Genomic DNA, 17,356 nt, shown 5'->3' with positions numbered 1-17,356 from the left:
TTTTTCAGTTCCAGGATTTGAAACAAGTCAATAGTGAGTAAACCTTTGCTGGAAATGGGTGCGAGGGGAATTTGATCAGAGTGCAATTTGACCATACTGGCAGTATTGAAATTATTAAAAAAATTATGTAAAATCTCTGAAAAGTACAATATTTTGAAGTATTTTATTATTAAAGCTACTTTTCATTTACAAGCATTTTTAAGAGAACTCTGCATTTCTTCCTTGACAACATCCAAGCAGGGCACCTTTGGCTCTTGCTGGGTCTCCCATAAAATTCCTACCTGTTCCAGAGTCACTGTGCTGCTGGCCAAAGGCTCCCTTGCTTGGAGGGTGCTCCAAATGGGCCTTGCCCAGGACCTGGGATCCTTCACCTCACCAGCCCACCTCTAACCAGGTATGGTTGAAATTGAGCAAGTCAAATGCATGTAAGATGCACACAGGATACTGCACAGCCACCACTCTCCACCTAACCTGTTCTTCATCCACCCACCTCCCACCACTGCCAAGAGAAGCAAGCCTGCATTTTAAAATCCTTCTCTTTTCTTCATCATTGGTGGGGGGCATGGCAGAAGGGGAGAAGAACTTCCTTCCCTATATTCCAAAGGCTTCCTCCTCCCATCAGAAGTGGCAGTGGTGGGGAAGGGGGAAGGGTGAAAAAGACTTTCTCTTCATTTCCCTTTCCCACCAGTGGCAATGGTGGTGTTGATGGAAGGAGCATGGACAACCTGGCTGCCAGCTTGTTCCTCTGGCATGCAAACTTAGTTGTTGGAATGACAACAGAAGAGTGCAAATTTATTAGAAAGAGAAATCATAATTTCTCCTCTTTCTAGTATTAAATGTTAACATATAAAGTGAATTAGTACAAGATAAAAAGGCACTGCAGCATCTTCGTTCAAAACCTTAGCAAATAACCATTAGGTATAAGGCTGCAATCCCAAGTTCCACTGAATTCAGGGGGATTTACTGCTAAGTAGACACAGTTAAGATGATATCTCAATTCACCAAACTACTATGCAACCTTCAAAGGCACTTGCACGGCCTACCACAAAATCCACATTGAAACAAGTGGAAGTTGCAAAGCACAAGTAGTTAGTGAACTGTACTTGTAGTTTCTTTTACAGGAATGTGCACGCTTCCCCCCTCTTTTTCTGAAGGGTTTAGGGTTGTTCTAATGTAACCCAGTACCTACTTACACGAAGACAAATGAAATAATGGCTTCGTTGCCTTGACATCAAACCGGAATGCAGCTGACTGCATTTGGTCCAAAGAATTTCTACAGTATTCCTTGTCTGAGATGAAGCCCATTGCCCGGCTATTTCCAAAACCTAACTTTATTCATATACGGTTTCAGATAGTGAAAGGTTACTCAATAATGAATAAAAGGCAACCCCAAACCCCCAGCTATGAAACTATCTGAAATTTTAATTTATGGCTCAGTTTTGTTCACTACCAAAGGCTTATTAGCTTAGTAGGCTAGGCAATAGCTGTCATACCAGGACAAATGGTTTGTCACTTTTATGATTTAATAGAAGAGGCCCCTGAACAGCGATGCCTAAGTAACTGCCAACATGTGACTCTCTTCTAGTCAAGCACTTTATATCTCTAAGTGACTTTTCCTCTCTGTCTTTTAAATTACCTCAGAATGTATTCTCCAATGGATACAGAGCAATAACAGCCTCCCAAACAGAGGTTTCATTTAAAGCTAAAATTTTCCTGAGATCTTAAGCTGTGATGAAAACACTTAAAGGTCTTGTCCCTTGATCCTCCTCAAGACAAATAATCTATAACACGATTAGAGGTCTAGTTAAAACAATGCATCCCCATAACTTCAAAGAATATTACTTTCTAAGTGAACTGAAAGAACAAGGCCACATCTTAAATGGTGCCCTTTTAAGCTTACCTCCAAGGCTGTATGAACACAAATATTTTTCTGTGGAGAACCTATACTCTCCAGCTATTTTCTGTGAAACTATCTGTAGAGGCATTAAGATAGGTGAAAAACAGGAGTTACCAATCAGCCACAGTTAATGGAATGGAACAACCATGTTATTCACATGGTTAACTGCAATTATTATATGACAGCCTAGCCAACTGAATCTTTCATTACATAATTGCTCAATACAAGCTGGTCATTTCATCTGTTAAAAGCAGTAGCAATCAGTAAGGTAGGGGTGGGAAAAGAGCTTCCATGCAATGATATAATCCATTATGTGGTTTACCTGTTAACCAGTTGCCTAAATCTACCCAGTATTATACCCGGAACAGCTTTCTGATCTGCATGTGTGTTCTCATGTGCAACCACCACCACTTACATTGACTATCAGCAGCACTGAGCATAGAAAGTTGTGTGCATATTTTGCTTTCATACTTGATGTATTTGTCATCAAACACATTTATGTTTCCTACAATAAACAATGTGTTGTGCTGCCTGATGTTTTTTATTTTAATAATACTTGTAATACAAGTCTGCATACAAGCTTAAAGTCAGGTCACATCACATAACTTTGAAAAAAATGAAATTAACTCTATCTTGAAAATTTAACATACAGTACGCATGCCTCAATTTCCCATTAATCCCAAACCTTCTCTCCTAATTCGGCATCATCATCATCATTATTTTAAAAGAAACAGACACCAAATTCTTCAAGTCACACATACAATCCTACTTATTTATAATGGGGCCTTCAAAACAGTATTATCAGTTTCCGCTATAGCTCTGAAGAAGGAAGAACTTCAAGGAATAGAAAACTCCTAGTGTAGGAGCTTAAAATGTGCCACCACAAAAACTTTCTAGCCTGTCTGGAATAGTATGAAACTGCACCATCAATACATGCTTTCCAAGTGACATGTGTTCCAACTGAAAGTACCAATCATCCACAGCACATTACATGGGGAAGTGTCCCCAAACAATCCTGCAAATTGTATGCTTGTTATCAAAGCCTTCCCAGCCCTACACAAACAGAGGGGGGTGTCACCCTGGCAAGCTCAAGACAAGTCTCTATCAAGGCTTGGTAAAAATACTAGGGGGCAATAAGACCGTCTATATTTTCATTACAATTAGCTATAAATAGCACAAACAGGCTAGCCTTAGGCCCTAGCAACTGAGGGTGAAGATCTGTAAGCAACAGCAATAAATGTTGCTTATTTGCTAGTGCCAGAAACAGAGCCTTCCAATATAGCAAATAGTGGGCTAGATGTTGCCTTAGGTATGCAGATAAAGCCCAGGATACACAGAAGGTGTACTCCATCACTGGGTCCCTTGAATACAGTGTGTGTGTGTGTGTGTGTGTGTGTGCGCGCACACACACACACACACACACACACACGGTATATTTAAAGATTTAACATTCAACAAAACAAAATAAAACTGCTATACCCATGGCCACATAATCCATCAAAGATCAAAAAGTGGTTTTTAAAAGACAATGCAGGAACTGTACACCTCCACAGGCAATTACATATTTTTTTAGAAAATTAGCAATGGGGAATAAACTGGGATCAAAGCCTGAAACAACTGAACTGCTATCGGTTTGAATACTGGTGACCTGTACAATATCATTCGATTTAAAAAACCAAACAGAATTCCTACAACTCCTTCAGAAATATTTACCAGCCTGGCATCCACTAACATTACAAGTAAAAACGCACGTGGAAATTATTTTTAATGGGGTTTTTAAACAACAGTGCAATTAGCAGCCCTGTATTACTCATTTTCTAATAAATTCTCTATCTATACCTATATGGAAACCCTCCTACTGACTTCCTTTCCTCATTTACATATCTGTGCAGGCCTATTCTTTTTTCTTCGAAGCCCCTTTGCCCTTTCAATCATGAAGCATATTACTCCACTGTCAGTGCAAAGCAGTTCCTAACAACAGGGAACCCAGCTGGGATAGGAAGAGGGCAGCAGGCTCATGCATTAACATAATAATCCAACTGTGTTCCCATAGGCCCTTAGGGCAGACAGCATATTAGGTAGGCCTCCTGTGCAGACCCAAGTGGAAGCTGCCTTATCACCTGCCTATCAACCTGTGGCAGTTACAGCCAACTCAATAGCACCAGCTCCTGCCAAGCTGTGGTGCCCAATTACCTTGCTACAAAGGACAGAAAGCCATTTTTCTGTGTCTGTTTAATGTACCTGACGCATTTCCTTATTTATGATTTGAATTTCTGCATAGTTTCCAGAGGGATTGACTTATTGCCTTTTAACTTTTGAAAGTCTAGAGGACATATTGCTGCATCTAGCAGAAATGAGGCTTCAAATCAAATTTCCACCACAAGCACAGCTTTGCAAAATGCAAAACACATCTTTCTGTTGCTCACTTCTTGATTAATTTGGGAAGAGCAGAAGAATTTAAAAAGAGCAAGGTAAAGAATGAATCAAAATATGTGTTACCCTAAGCTTCACAATCCTGTTCCAATAGAGAAAAGGCAATCAACAGTGTCCCCCAACCAGCCAGCAAAAACCTTGGACTGCTATCAACTTGATCATGTTTGCAGTCAAATTTCTGATGAAACACGGGAAATCTTGAGTTGACTATGTCCCTTGCTATGCTTCAAAGAGTACAAATAAATGCATGTTTAAATAAATAAAGCATACTACAGTTTTAAGCGATATTAAGTTACAACATGAAGACATTGCATTAACCCATTACATTATTTTGGGTTTTCCCTTGTTCTAAGATGAGATTTTTAAAAATGAAAAACAGATTTCCATTTTTCTACCATGCTTAAATCAAGCAAATATTGAACTATGTTATGCTTTTGTTTGCCTTGGATTTACTTTTAAACATGCTTTACAAGTAACATATAACATATCAAAATGGGTTAAAGGGCAAAAAACAAAGGGCAAATTAGGCATAATGTATAAGTATGAACAAAGAAGTACATACTAACATAACAAAATGCTAACTTCACAGCACCCTGCCCCCACAACAAGTTCGGGGGGCCTTCTCAGTGGTGGCAGCAACCAGGTTGTGGAATGCTCTCCCAATGAAGTTTCACCTGGTATGTATTTTATCTTTCTGAGACCAGTCAAAGGCTGGTATTCTCAAATGACTTTTACTTAACTATTAAGCCTTGACGGTATTAGTTTATGCTGCTTTTTTGCTCCTGATCTCTTTGTACTGATGTGTGTGAATATGCATTTCTAAAGCTGCTCAGGGTTTTTTTTAACGGCAATATAAAAATCCATCACTTTATGTATTAAATTACATTAATATATAAGCTGATAAACTATTAACTGGTGGTGGCTGCCAAGTAAATAGATTTTAGGGTTGTAAACAATAATTCAAGAGAATATCAACTTGGTATCCAATGACAATGAAAGATGAAAATTCAGTGTCAGAAGAGGCACTGAGAATGAAAACACCAACAGCATTATCCCAAACGTGTTCAGTCACACTGGGTTTTGTCTAATAAAGTTATCTCATTAGCACAAGGACTTTGCAACAGGACTTCTCCCTCTCGTCTACCTGCACATACCCTAAATGTGTTCTGTGATTCCTCTGATCCTCCAAAGCTAATGGGGAGGATGCAGGGGGAGAGAAAGTCCTGTTGTGCAGGTAGAAGCCTTTGTGCAAATAGGACAACTTCTTTGATACAACCAACTATGTCCAACCTGAAATTATGTATTTTGAGCTCCAGGAAACAAATTTGTGACTGCATTTTGCATCAACTGGTGCTTCTGCACTGTCTCCAAGGGCAGCCCCACAAAGAGACCACACCAGGTTCTTCAGGAAAGACTGCAGATGTGAACCAGATTAAGCCTTTACAAGGCAACTGCCAGCACTTGAGCATCCAAGCAAAGGGCCAGGTTAAGGAGTAATCCTAAAATGCTCCCTAGCTGCTTCAGGAAAATAAAAAAATGTTGGCTATCATCAGTCAGATTATCAGAACTAATGTATGGTAGCACTCCCACTTTATCTAGAATAAATTTCAGGAGTTCCCCCCAGCCCCCATTTCATAATACAACATTACAAGGCACTTTTTAAGCAATTTGCATTTTGGTTCAATCCATTCAGGTAAGACATACCATCTCTTTATACTTTTAAATGTGATTACACTAATAATCCCTAATACTACATTGTTTATCCTGTCAAAAACCATGCAAATAACCATTCAGGTTTGTTATTTGGCCTTCATTAATGAAATATCTCCAAAAGCCTTCCACACCACCACAGAGAATTAAAGAGTGCTTTAAGTTTCATCTTCTCAATAAATGCATAGTCAAAACATAAATGTTACATCTGCAGTGAGATTATATTCCAAACTGCGGAGGGGGGCAGCAATACTTTAATCAATTATTCTCAGAACAAAAAGAACAAATTCAAAAACCAGACCCGTGTAGTCACTCCCCCACTTGCAAGAAAAATGGGTGGCAATGGGCATCTGAAGAATCCCTCCAGGCTATACACATGCTCTACAGAGGCCTCTCTATCCACATGGGATCCCTGCACAGCCTTGTTTTAACTCATACAAAGTAGGGAGGAAGAACAGCAGCTTTTTGATCTTGTTAGAGAGATCAGCAGAAAGGCTAAAACATTTCAATAAAAAGCCTCTACTTGAGTCACTCTCAACTTTCAGTCATCTAAGGGAACTTTCTTCTATTTTTTTGCTTACTGAGAATAACAACTCATCCTTCCTGGATCTCTACAGTCCACAAATAATCAGACGTTACATAATGTTAGCAAATGGGGGCCAAGTCACTAGAAAAAGGCACACTGTATCCCTAAATAAGCTTTTTCAGGACACAAGGAAATTTAGGCTGCAATCCTAAATACACTTACTTGGGGGGATAAGAAGCTGCTTTTCTGCACACCCCTCCTGCCTCCAGCCGGCACAGGAGCTTCAACTATAGTTGAAGAGAGAGTTGTGTGGGAAGAAAGGGGGGGGGGAGAGCTGGAGAGCAGGGAAAAAACCCAGCATTTAGAGGTTTTTTAGAGAGTGCTCCACACTTGCACCTTTTCCACTTATGCACGTGGGGGTCCAGAACATAATCTGCACATAAGTGGGGTGGATGGGTGCCTGCATTGGGAAAGTGTAGTGCAAGAATCCAAAGATCACCACGAACCTCCTTCTGCAGCCACTGTTTCAACCTCCTTCATTGCTTTTGTTATTATTAAGCCTGCTGCAAGCAATAATAAAATCTCGCCATTATAAGCACTCTCAATTTACACATGCAGACCTCAGGCATCACCAGTAAGAAAGGAAGTTTAGCCTAAGCCACTCTTTCAGTAATGATCAGCTTATTCTGTTTTCCTTTAGTGCTCTTAAGTAAGAGTGAGAGAGCAAGAAAGAAAATGGTGAGGCTGTCAAGTTTGAAACAGATAAATCAATTATGTCCTTTAAATTACTCCAGAGGGCTTTCCTACCAGGGTTTAAAAATGTCTGCTCACTCAAATTTGTCCCTTAAAATTGCTCAACATGCATCACAGGCAATAAATTGCAAATGCAATTTTATCATGAACACAACCACTCTTCCCCCCTCCCCCTCCACACGCTTACATACATATCAGCACATTAACATTACTTTGTATAAAAGAAAGGGAAGTCACAGCACTGAAAACAGACAACTGGCCCACTAATGAGGCCCTTGATAACAAAGGCTGAGGATACTAGAGCCAGGAAGAGCATGTTTCAGACTGGTGCACTGCATTTGTTCACTTAAATACAATCAACCAACTGATATAGCCCACACTTTGACATTAGCATCCAATGCTAGAACAAAACTAAGCTAGCTACATTAAGTGAATCCTAACACTATATTTTTAACATTTTCAGTATTTGGGGAAAGGCGGGGAAAGGATTCAGAATTTTTCTCTGCCAATTTCATTTTTGGATAAGACACAAATTCTTACAACTCACATCAAGTATTCCAGCCAAAATATTCATTTTGGCTATAATGAGATTATGCACAGTTGAAGATTAAGAAAGGTGTCTGTATCAGCTACGAAAAAGAACAAATTATTCTCTCATTCAGGACTGCATTCATTCTCTAAAGCTTAACCAACAAAAGGGTTAATTAGGGATACAAATTTTCACAGACTGTTAATAACGGGCATGACACACACTATGTGCCCATAAGTAATTCTCAGGTATCTTTGATCTTAGCCCCAAATGATTACAGTTGCCTACCATACCCTGACCCCTGGGACTCTCTCAGAACCAGACATCTGGCTACTTTGTTCTTGTAGACTAATCTCATCCCAAAAGAGCTCAAGAAATGACACCAGGCAAGGAGGCTCCTGGCAAGGGAAAAAACATTACAGTATTAGCAGATCCTGAAAGTGAATTGGCATATCACAATTGTCTTCACATTTCTTACAGGCTGGGGTCATATGGTCTGCTGGCGCTTTGCAGGGGTTTTTGCTTTAGCACAGCAAAGGGGAGAAATAGTTCAGCACATCTTTGAGGGCTATCAGTCAAAATGTAAATAAAGTGTGCCCTGTCAACTAGCAGAAAAAAGGCACAAGGGGAAAGGGGGAAACTAAAGATTTTTCTTTAAAATGACAAAAGGTGTAAAGTATTATTTTAAAATTATTCCTGCCCCTGGAATCTAAGACTGCTGCCTTTTTCTTCTTTAGATTGCCTCACTAAAGTTTAAGCTTCCAAGTGTTACTGTTACTGGTCAACTCACAGCCATAAAAGTATCCCTGTAAACCTAGCCTCAAACTGATTAACATGGTCCAAGAACTACCGTATGTTTCCTTCTGCCAAGACTTTTAGACATTGGATACAACTACCCAAGTATGAATACACCTGTAAATTAATTTGTGAATGCCATTCACCCATTCAAGTCACAATTTTCTCCATCAAAAGCCATTTATGTGATAACAAAATATAGGACTGATCTTTTTCTGGTTATCTAAAACCTGTGTATGCAATTATCTATTGCCATAAGGTGCATGCATTCTGTACTTTGGTATCTGCACTCAAGTGCAAATATGAAATAAGAAATGGGCCTGGATTAAAAGATGCTATACTGCGGAGGTGGGTCACTTAGAGTTAAGTCCCACTTTAAGTCCTCTGTAGTCTATATACCAAGTAATTCAAAGCAACCCATAAATCACTGCCAAAAGTCATAAGCTAAAGAACAGTCCTTGGGATGCGGGTGGCATTGTGGTCTAAACCACAGAGCCTAGGGCTTGCTGATCAGAAGGTCGGCGGTTCGAATCCCTGCGATGGGGTGAGCTCCCATTGCTCGGTCCCTGCTCCTGCCAACCTAGCAGTTCAAAAGCACGTCAAAGTGCAAGTAGATAAATAGGTACCGCTCCGGCAGGAAGGTAAATGGCGTTTCCATGCACTGCTCTGGTTTGCCATAAGTGGCTTAGTAATGCTGGCGACATGACCCAGAAGCTGTATGCCGGCTCCCTCGGCCAGTAAAGCGAGATGAGCGCCGCAACCCCAGAGTCATCCGCGACTGGTCAGGGGTCCCTTTACCTTTTAAGAAACAGTCCACTTGTAACGATTCCCAGCTCTGAAGGCAAAGGAGGCTACTGATGTCTTAAAACACAAACAGGTCCCAAAACAGCCAGTTGCATTCCTTTCCTCCTTCTTGCCACTGGAAGTGCCCCAGCAAAAGCCATTTGTACAGTTCTTGTAACACCACACCCTTCTTCTGAGCTCCATTTGGTTTCCCAAGGGTGTCCTCTTCAAACAATCTTAATGTGAAAATAAATAACGTGTTGGCCTTTGGAAAGCAACTGAAATTGTGGCTTTTTCTCCTAAGTTTTTAATGTGGTTTGATACTAGTATCTCCTCTGAACTGCAGTTGTTGATTTTTGCTTTACTTGTGGGTGCTTTTTGTAGTTTTATAGGAATTTTATATTTATGTGTTGCTGGCTATCTTTGCAATTAAGAGATGGGATACAAATATTTTTAATGAATAAATAAAATGCTGTAGACCCACATTACCCTTATTCATCTCCTCAGAGAGAATATGTTAGTAGTTCTATCTAAATAGGTGGTGAACAGAGGTTTTCAGCAGCAAATATGCTTAACATTTTCAGTATTTCATCTTAAATCAGGGTTTTAGTAGGAACAGTAGAAAGCGAGATATTACTGAGGGGAGAGAGCCAATCAGAATGGCACTATGTGAATGGTGATAGTCAAAGATTACGGCTTGAATGAATAGTAACTTTGAGAGTAGCAAGAGAAGTGTCAGGAAGAAAGAAGGAATTTGACCTGCACTGGATGCGAACCAATATCCTTCGCTGTACTGCTTATTCTTTTGTGTGTGTTGCTCTTTCATATGTTGTACCTTCATAAAAAATTTAAAATCATTTGAACCTGCCTGATCTGTCACTTCATGGTTCAGATGTTGGGAAAAGTCCTATGGACCCAAAGATCTCTGCAGGATAGTGCTGGGGCCACATTTTAAACTCTCTCACCAAACATTCCTGTAGTACCAACTGTATGAACTGCAGGCCTTCTTCCCTGTACAGCTTTGTTCACACCATTCAATCATGTACAGGAAAGATCACATTAACAAAAATGTGTAGCTGTTTTAACATGGGATCCAGTTAGGGTTGCAGGCAGATTAATTGGTAATTAATTTTAAAAAAATCCAGCAATTTATGCAAATTTGCACACATTTACATAGGAAGAAAATAAAGACAAGAATAGGAATAATTGCATTAATATTTTTGTGCATGTTGGGTATACATTTTCCAGTAAAGGATAAAGTAAAGTATTTTGCTGTAAAAGCAACATACTTTTTAAAAAACAAAACACCCAACATTGAGACAACACATGATTAAGCATTTAGCCTTTGTTCTGCAGCCAGGATTTCAAACATCCACTTCACTAGTGAGACTATTTTTTCTATAGCATTATGATAAATAAGATAATAGCAGCCTTGTACGCTCCAAAGACTCAAAAATATTGAAGTGGGTTCCCGGCACTGGCAGCCAGAAGCAATTTTCCTTCCCTCCTCTCTCTCCATCCAGGAATACAAGAGCTTTCTTGCCTCACAAGGTACAAAGACAGATACTGTACAACTTCTGTCAGCGAGATACAACTTCTCTTTCCCCCCACAACACAAACAGGTCCCAAAACAGTCAGTCAGGTGCAGGGCTCCCTCATCAATTCTTGTCCCACCTGTTTAAGCATAGCATCCTTGCTCCCAAATCGTGGCAAGCCAGCAGCCCCATCAATAATAAGAGCTAAAACGGCACTGTCATCTAAACTGCCACACAGTACTCCATATGCTTACTAGCCAGAAATCGATATGGGTCAGGCAACAAGCAATATCTTAATAACCTCTTCAAGCCCACTAACTGCACCACTGTTACAGTATTCTTAAAACACAGCAGATGTTTCCCTCATGTGCAGCTGATCACTTCCAACCAGGTTGTCAAGACTCAGGCTATATAAAGAGAAGAAAGGGTGAAAGAATCCATGGAGGTGGATTGGAACTTTTAAAAAACAAACAAAAAGAGACCAGGGTTGTTGTTTTTAAAAAATGATGGTCATTTACAAGGGGGAGATCAAGCCCAACCTCCAAAATTGTGAAATGTTTCTTAGTGATGGGGTGGGGGTTCCCACCACAATAATATTAGATATGGTATTGTATTGGCACCCCAGTACCTCTATATTTTGATTAAAACTTATTGAGTGACCCAAAAGTAAAGCTTAAGATTCGCATATGCTCATATATTCGTGTTAAAAAGGATGTTTTGTAAAACATTAGAGTCTACTCACTCACTCAACAATGCTAATTTATATATTTTTTAAACTACATTCAAAACTCTTCTACAAATTATTGGTAGATATGGGCAATGGATTTTATCAACCAGTAAAGAGAAGCTAAATGATTTCAGTACACTTTGAGCAGGGGCAATTTTTTCCTAAAAGCACCTGTGGTCCAAATGCCTTGCCCGTGGGTAGGTAAACTAAGGCCTGGGGGCCGGATCCGGCCCAATCGCCATCTAAATCTGGCCTGTGGACGGTCTGGGAATCAGCATGTTTTTACATGAGTAGAATGTGTCCTTTTATTTAAAATGCATCTCTGGGTTATTTGTGGGGCATAGGAATTTTTTTTTTTCTTTTCCAAAATACAGTGGTGCCTCACAAGACGAAATTAATTCGTTCCGCGAGTTTTGTCGTCTTGCGATTTTTTTCGTCTTGCAAAGCACGGTGTCGGGAAAGTTTTGGAAAAGCTTCAAAAATCACCAAAGTCTTTAAAAACCTCAAAAAAGGCTACCACACCGCGTTCTATGAGTTGCTCCTCGAAGTCAAGTCGCAACTGTATTAACGGTGTTAAGAAAAAGGAAACAAATTTGCAAGACGTTTCCGTAGCAAGCCCATAGGGAAAATCGTCTTGCGAAGCAGCTCAAAAAACAAAAAACCCTTTCATCTAGCGAGTTTTTTGTCTTGCGAGGCATTCGTCTTGCGAGGTACCACTGTATAGTCCAGCCCCCCACAAGGTCTGAGGGACAGTGGACCAGCCCCTGCTGGAAAAGTTTGCTGACCTCTGGTCTTGCCAATGGTTTTCCAACACTTTCAAAGTGCTCAAGTAACTTCCTCAGATCTCAAGACTGAGAATGTGTCAAGAGAACAGTAGCTGCTAAGGCCATTAACAACCCACATCTCCACAGGAATCCGTTATTTCTAATTTTGACTGGTGTGCAAAGAGACTGGGACCTGAACTCCCTAATACCTCAAGTAGCACAGGTGTTCTCTGCCTAGAACAGCTGGCACCTGCTAATTAAAAGAAAAACTCAATACAACAGTTTTGCCTTATTTTTGAACAAATTTAAATAACATCTTTTGCAATGCCACTACTGTTAATTCAGTATGGAAGATTCTTTTTCTCCCCTTTCCCAACTATAAACAGTTTGAAGATAGTGGGGTGATTAGAAAATTGAGAATTTTAAAAAATAACGAAAGCAACAATACACTAAAAACCGGGTTTGACTTTGGAAAACATTTGATGGACATCTGCTTTCTCCACTGATAAGATCAGCACAAGGAGCATTCATGCATTTATTTCATTTCTTTTTTTTCCTTTTGAGTTTTCCTTTATGCAACAATGCCCAATACACCCAATAGCTACCTCACCTTCATCATCAGCACAATAAACATTTTATCTGTCCAGTGGATGGTCTGGCTGCATTTTACAGTCTGCCTGTCTTCCCATTTCTATACAGCCCTTCCAATTTTATCCAACAGAACAGAACAGAACAGAACAGAACAGAATGAAACAGCACTGTGAGTGCCTTCCATAGTATTAGTAAAATTCTTCACTTTCTTTAAAAGAAGATGGAAACCGTAATAACTTGCATGTGACATCACTCTAATTGGTATGTCATAGATACTTAGGGCAATTCATACAGATCAAGCAACTGAGTTGCCATCAATGAGCTTTGTGCCCATTCCCGACTAGACAAATTGTAACACTCTGGCTAAAGTCGAAAAATCAGTGGATCTGCTGCAGTATCAAGCTTCAGTGGCACTACCGCAGAAATGGCTTGCTTGTTTTTTTCTGGTTCTGACTCACACCATCGCAGATATCAAAAACCAGTATGATACAGTATCTAGAGTTATCTGCAAAATTGACAGTGGTTTTAAAAAATACTTGACCGTCACATATAGTGTCATGGGGTGTTTTTTTAGATGTACATGTAATATAGTTATAACCATTGCTAAAAATATAAAATGTGAATGCCATACATTCACTTAAGAGAGCTGGAACTGGCTATTTCCTCTAAATGGGTATTACACATGATGGCAAACTTGGGTAACATGTGAGGGCCTAATGCAAATGCAGGACTCCCAAGTGCATTGCCTTATAATGCTAACGTAGGAGCATTTGCCAGATGGAATCCAGAATGGCATGATATAGTGTTTACTTTATCAAATCCCCATTCAGCTTCATGCTGACAGGATGACCTTGGTCCATTCACTCACCCTATTCTACCTCACAGGTTCATTTAAGGATAAGGTGGAAAGGGAGAGAACTGTATACTTCCTTGAGTTCCTTGGAAGAAATGTTATATGGAGTCAGATCACTGATCCATCTAAATCAGTATTGCCTACACTGACTGGCAGTGGCTCTCTGGGGGTTTCAGGCAGGGAGCCTTTCTCAGCCCTACCTGGAGATGCAGAGGATTGAACCTGGAACCTTCTGCATGCAAAGCAGATCGCTGAGGTATGTTCAACAGATAAAATGTTCAAAACCTTTTATTTCATTACATTTTAACCAAATAATCTTAATTGAAATAAAGTTACCTTAAAAGTATTGTCTTAAATAAAATAAAGCAGTCTAAGACTTAATGTATTCCTTTCTGCCTTGTGAAGCCTTTGATTTTATTCAGTAGATTACAAAGATTCTGATCTTTGTGAACTCTTTATTTTCCATCAAGAATGCACGAGGGGTGGGAGAATCAGAACGTCTCTTGTTCCACGGTTACATCTGAGAAAGGACTTCTGAGTCCTTTATGTCTGCCATGAACTTGATCTTTCAGCTGCAGTGAAAATTTTCTTAAAGCTATAATTTTAAAGTTAAATGATGAGAGGTTTCATTTGCTTTCCAAGCAGAGAGAAAAGCTTTTTCAAATAAGACTCCTACTGCCTTGACCTTGGTCTATGACTTAAAGAGTTCACCACATGCAATAATTTACCTTGCCCCATGGGACTCTCCAAGATTTCATTTCTGAAAAGGCTTTAGATTTGGAGGCATCACTAGATCTAAAAATATAATATTCTTTACACTAAGTAACACCTTTTGTGCGTTGAATACAGATTAAAATGAAGAAATTTAGTACAGATTTAAATGTGTAACACTAAATCATGAGAGTCATAAATAGGTTTCCTTTAAAGATTTTTAGTAAAGACAGAACATACCTTTAGCATAGAACCACCCAGAAATGATTGGAAAGTAATCCCCTCACCAAAAAGATGATGAGGGGTGAAAATTGGACATGGAGGAAGTCAACCCCTCACCTGGGATCCATTCAGTGAGGAAAGGAGTTTTAAGGACATGTGGCACAGTCCAATCCCCTTCCCCTACCACCACTTCAAACCTACAGATTCCCTTTAGATCCAAAAGGCTGTGTGTCCATGCCTGTCCAGTGGTCTCTGCTGCCAGGCTCCCTACCTGACTTGAGGAGGGGAAGGTAAGTAGGATATTCCTTTAAGGATAGAGGGGCTTCTCTCCTGCTCTCCCTTCATCCTTGTACTGCAGGGAATAATCACTCTATAATGACACTTGATTTGGTCAGAATAGGCCTAACCATCCTGGCTCTGATGAAACTGCAAAAGAGCTATGGCCACGAAGAGACAGGCATTTTGAAAGTTTAAAGGGCATGTATCCCCAAGGTTTCAAAATATTCACCAAAAGTTACACCTCTGCATTTGAAGGTATTGTTATTTGATGGGATCTCAAGTGGTATTTTCATGATCTGTCAGTCAACCTTAAGGAAAGAAAACTTTTGCACAAAAGCATTTTTTTTAAAAAGCAATTAATAAAACAAAACTGTAATCAACTCACCTCATTTCCACCAACAGCTTTGGTTAAAATCACTGCTGAAGACACAGGAGGTGGCATGCAGCCTACTGTCTGCAAACTAAGGGGCAGAAAACATACACAGATACAAATGTAATATTCATTGAAATTAATCACAAAACAACCCATAAAGGAGAATGGGCAAAATTACACACTACATTCAGAAGCCATGAATACCAATATTCTTTGTTTTGTGACTAGAATACAAAAACAGGATAGATTTCTTAACTGAGATGGTATGACAGCTCAGCTGGTACAGCATGAGACTCTTGATTTCAGGGTTGTAGGTTTAAGCCCCACATCGGACAAAAGATTCCTGCACTGCACGGGGTTGGACTAGATGACCGCCATGGTCCCATCCAACTTCACAATTCTGTGATAAAATAGTTGAATCCACAAAGGCTACCCCATTCACAAGAGTGCAAGTATCTGTATGCTACATGCCCCATGAAAGTAAATGGAGTAGCTCAAACTGTAATGCACAAGTAGATCTGGACTGGGATAATGGGCAACTCATACAAGCTGTTTCTGTATCTGCCCAAGAAGCTAAATATTCCCTTTAAGGAAGACCACATGATCTCCTGATAAATCCATTTGCAGTCTACTGCTCATTCCTTTTCAGATGTATACAGATACATGAGCAGCTTGCAGAAGTCATTCTACACAAAACAGGATAAGAAGCTTTGTTATAAAGCTTTGTTTTTCCTCTGTAAATCGGAATGTTATGATATTCAGTGCAGGGCTCTTGAGGCATAAGCTACAATTCCCTAAACACTTTAACTGTTCAAACTTTATTCATGTTAATGGAGTGTGTGGCAGTAGATTGCTCTGAGGCATGACCTACCAATCTATTAAATTCAAAAAATGTTCCAAGATCCCTCATCAGTTATGGAAAATAATCCATGGAGTGGCGGCTGTAGGATGCTTGTCCTTGTAAATTTTGGCTGGGTCAGGCCTCAGTTCATTCCTAGGTAAACACACTGTCTCTGCTTTGTTTTGTTGCTTTTATTTATTCAGCGTCTAAAATATCTGGGCACTTGGCAATAATTTTTTTAATTAAAAAAAAATCTCTGCTTGCAATCTATTAGGCATGACAGGAAAGGAGATAGAAAACTGTTATTAAAAACTGAAGCCAAGGAATATACTGTACACTGAAAATTGAAATCCAACTTCGCAGATGCTCTGAACTAGACTAACATGCTAAAATCTCTTCCGGTCCTGAACTCAAAGTCTAAGAGACTTCTGCCACAGGGTGTACTCTTACATCCTGTGGCAGGAGTACCAGTCCTACCATTCACAGGAACACAAGGAGGTGCTCACTGCACGCTGTGATTGTGCCATGCATGGTGAAATTCTAGCTTCCAGGTGTAGTCAATACATCTAATTTCCAAACATTTATGTTTGTTCTTTTAAAAAGCATTTTTCTACCCCTTCCAGATTATAGAGAAATCTTAATGCAATGTCCTTCAGCTTGGGCCCTTAGATGCTGTTGGACTACAACTCCCATCTTTCCAGGCCAGCTGAGGGATGATGGGAATTGTAGTCCAATGACCTATGGGGAACCAAGATTGAAGAATACTGCCTTAATGTGAATAATGTTTGGTAAATTTGTACAGGTAGGAGTAACCTAGGAAGGTGGCAAGCCCTGAGAATGAAAGAGCTGAGTAGCTTTTCAGGAACTTCTGCCTTTACATTATAAGTGGTTGTTTCTGCTGGGGATATGGTAATACATGCATTAATTTGAGAAGCTTCCTGAGAGGATGTGCATATAAAGCTTACTTTGAAGCTACTAAGGTTCACTCCCAGAATCTGCTTTCAATATCAAGATTCAGCTCCAGAAACAAGAGG

The 17,356-nt window shown here is 39.8% G+C and overlaps 1 protein-coding gene across 10 annotated transcripts in view; it reads right to left on the bottom strand.

The window, feature by feature from the left end:
* Window positions 1-17,356, bottom strand: part of SLC10A7 (solute carrier family 10 member 7) — a 128,660-nt gene that overhangs the window by 101,390 nt on the left and 9,914 nt on the right. For all 10 annotated transcript variants that reach the window (XR_013990784.1, XM_081022034.1, XM_081022035.1 and 7 more), the window contains exon 4: window positions 15,494-15,569. Coding sequence is in view for 9 of the 10 variants with exons in the window: in XM_081022034.1 (XP_080878160.1) it covers window positions 15,494-15,569 (76 nt within the window). In the remaining variant the exon portion in view is untranslated. The remainder of the gene's footprint in view (window positions 1-15,493; window positions 15,570-17,356) is intronic.

The sequence above is a fragment of the Podarcis pityusensis genome, assembly GCF_964106645.2.
Source record: "Podarcis pityusensis genome assembly, chromosome: 9".
NCBI classification, from domain to species: domain Eukaryota; kingdom Metazoa; phylum Chordata; class Lepidosauria; order Squamata; family Lacertidae; genus Podarcis; species Podarcis pityusensis.
This window is presented reverse-complemented; position numbering and strand designations above follow the sequence as displayed.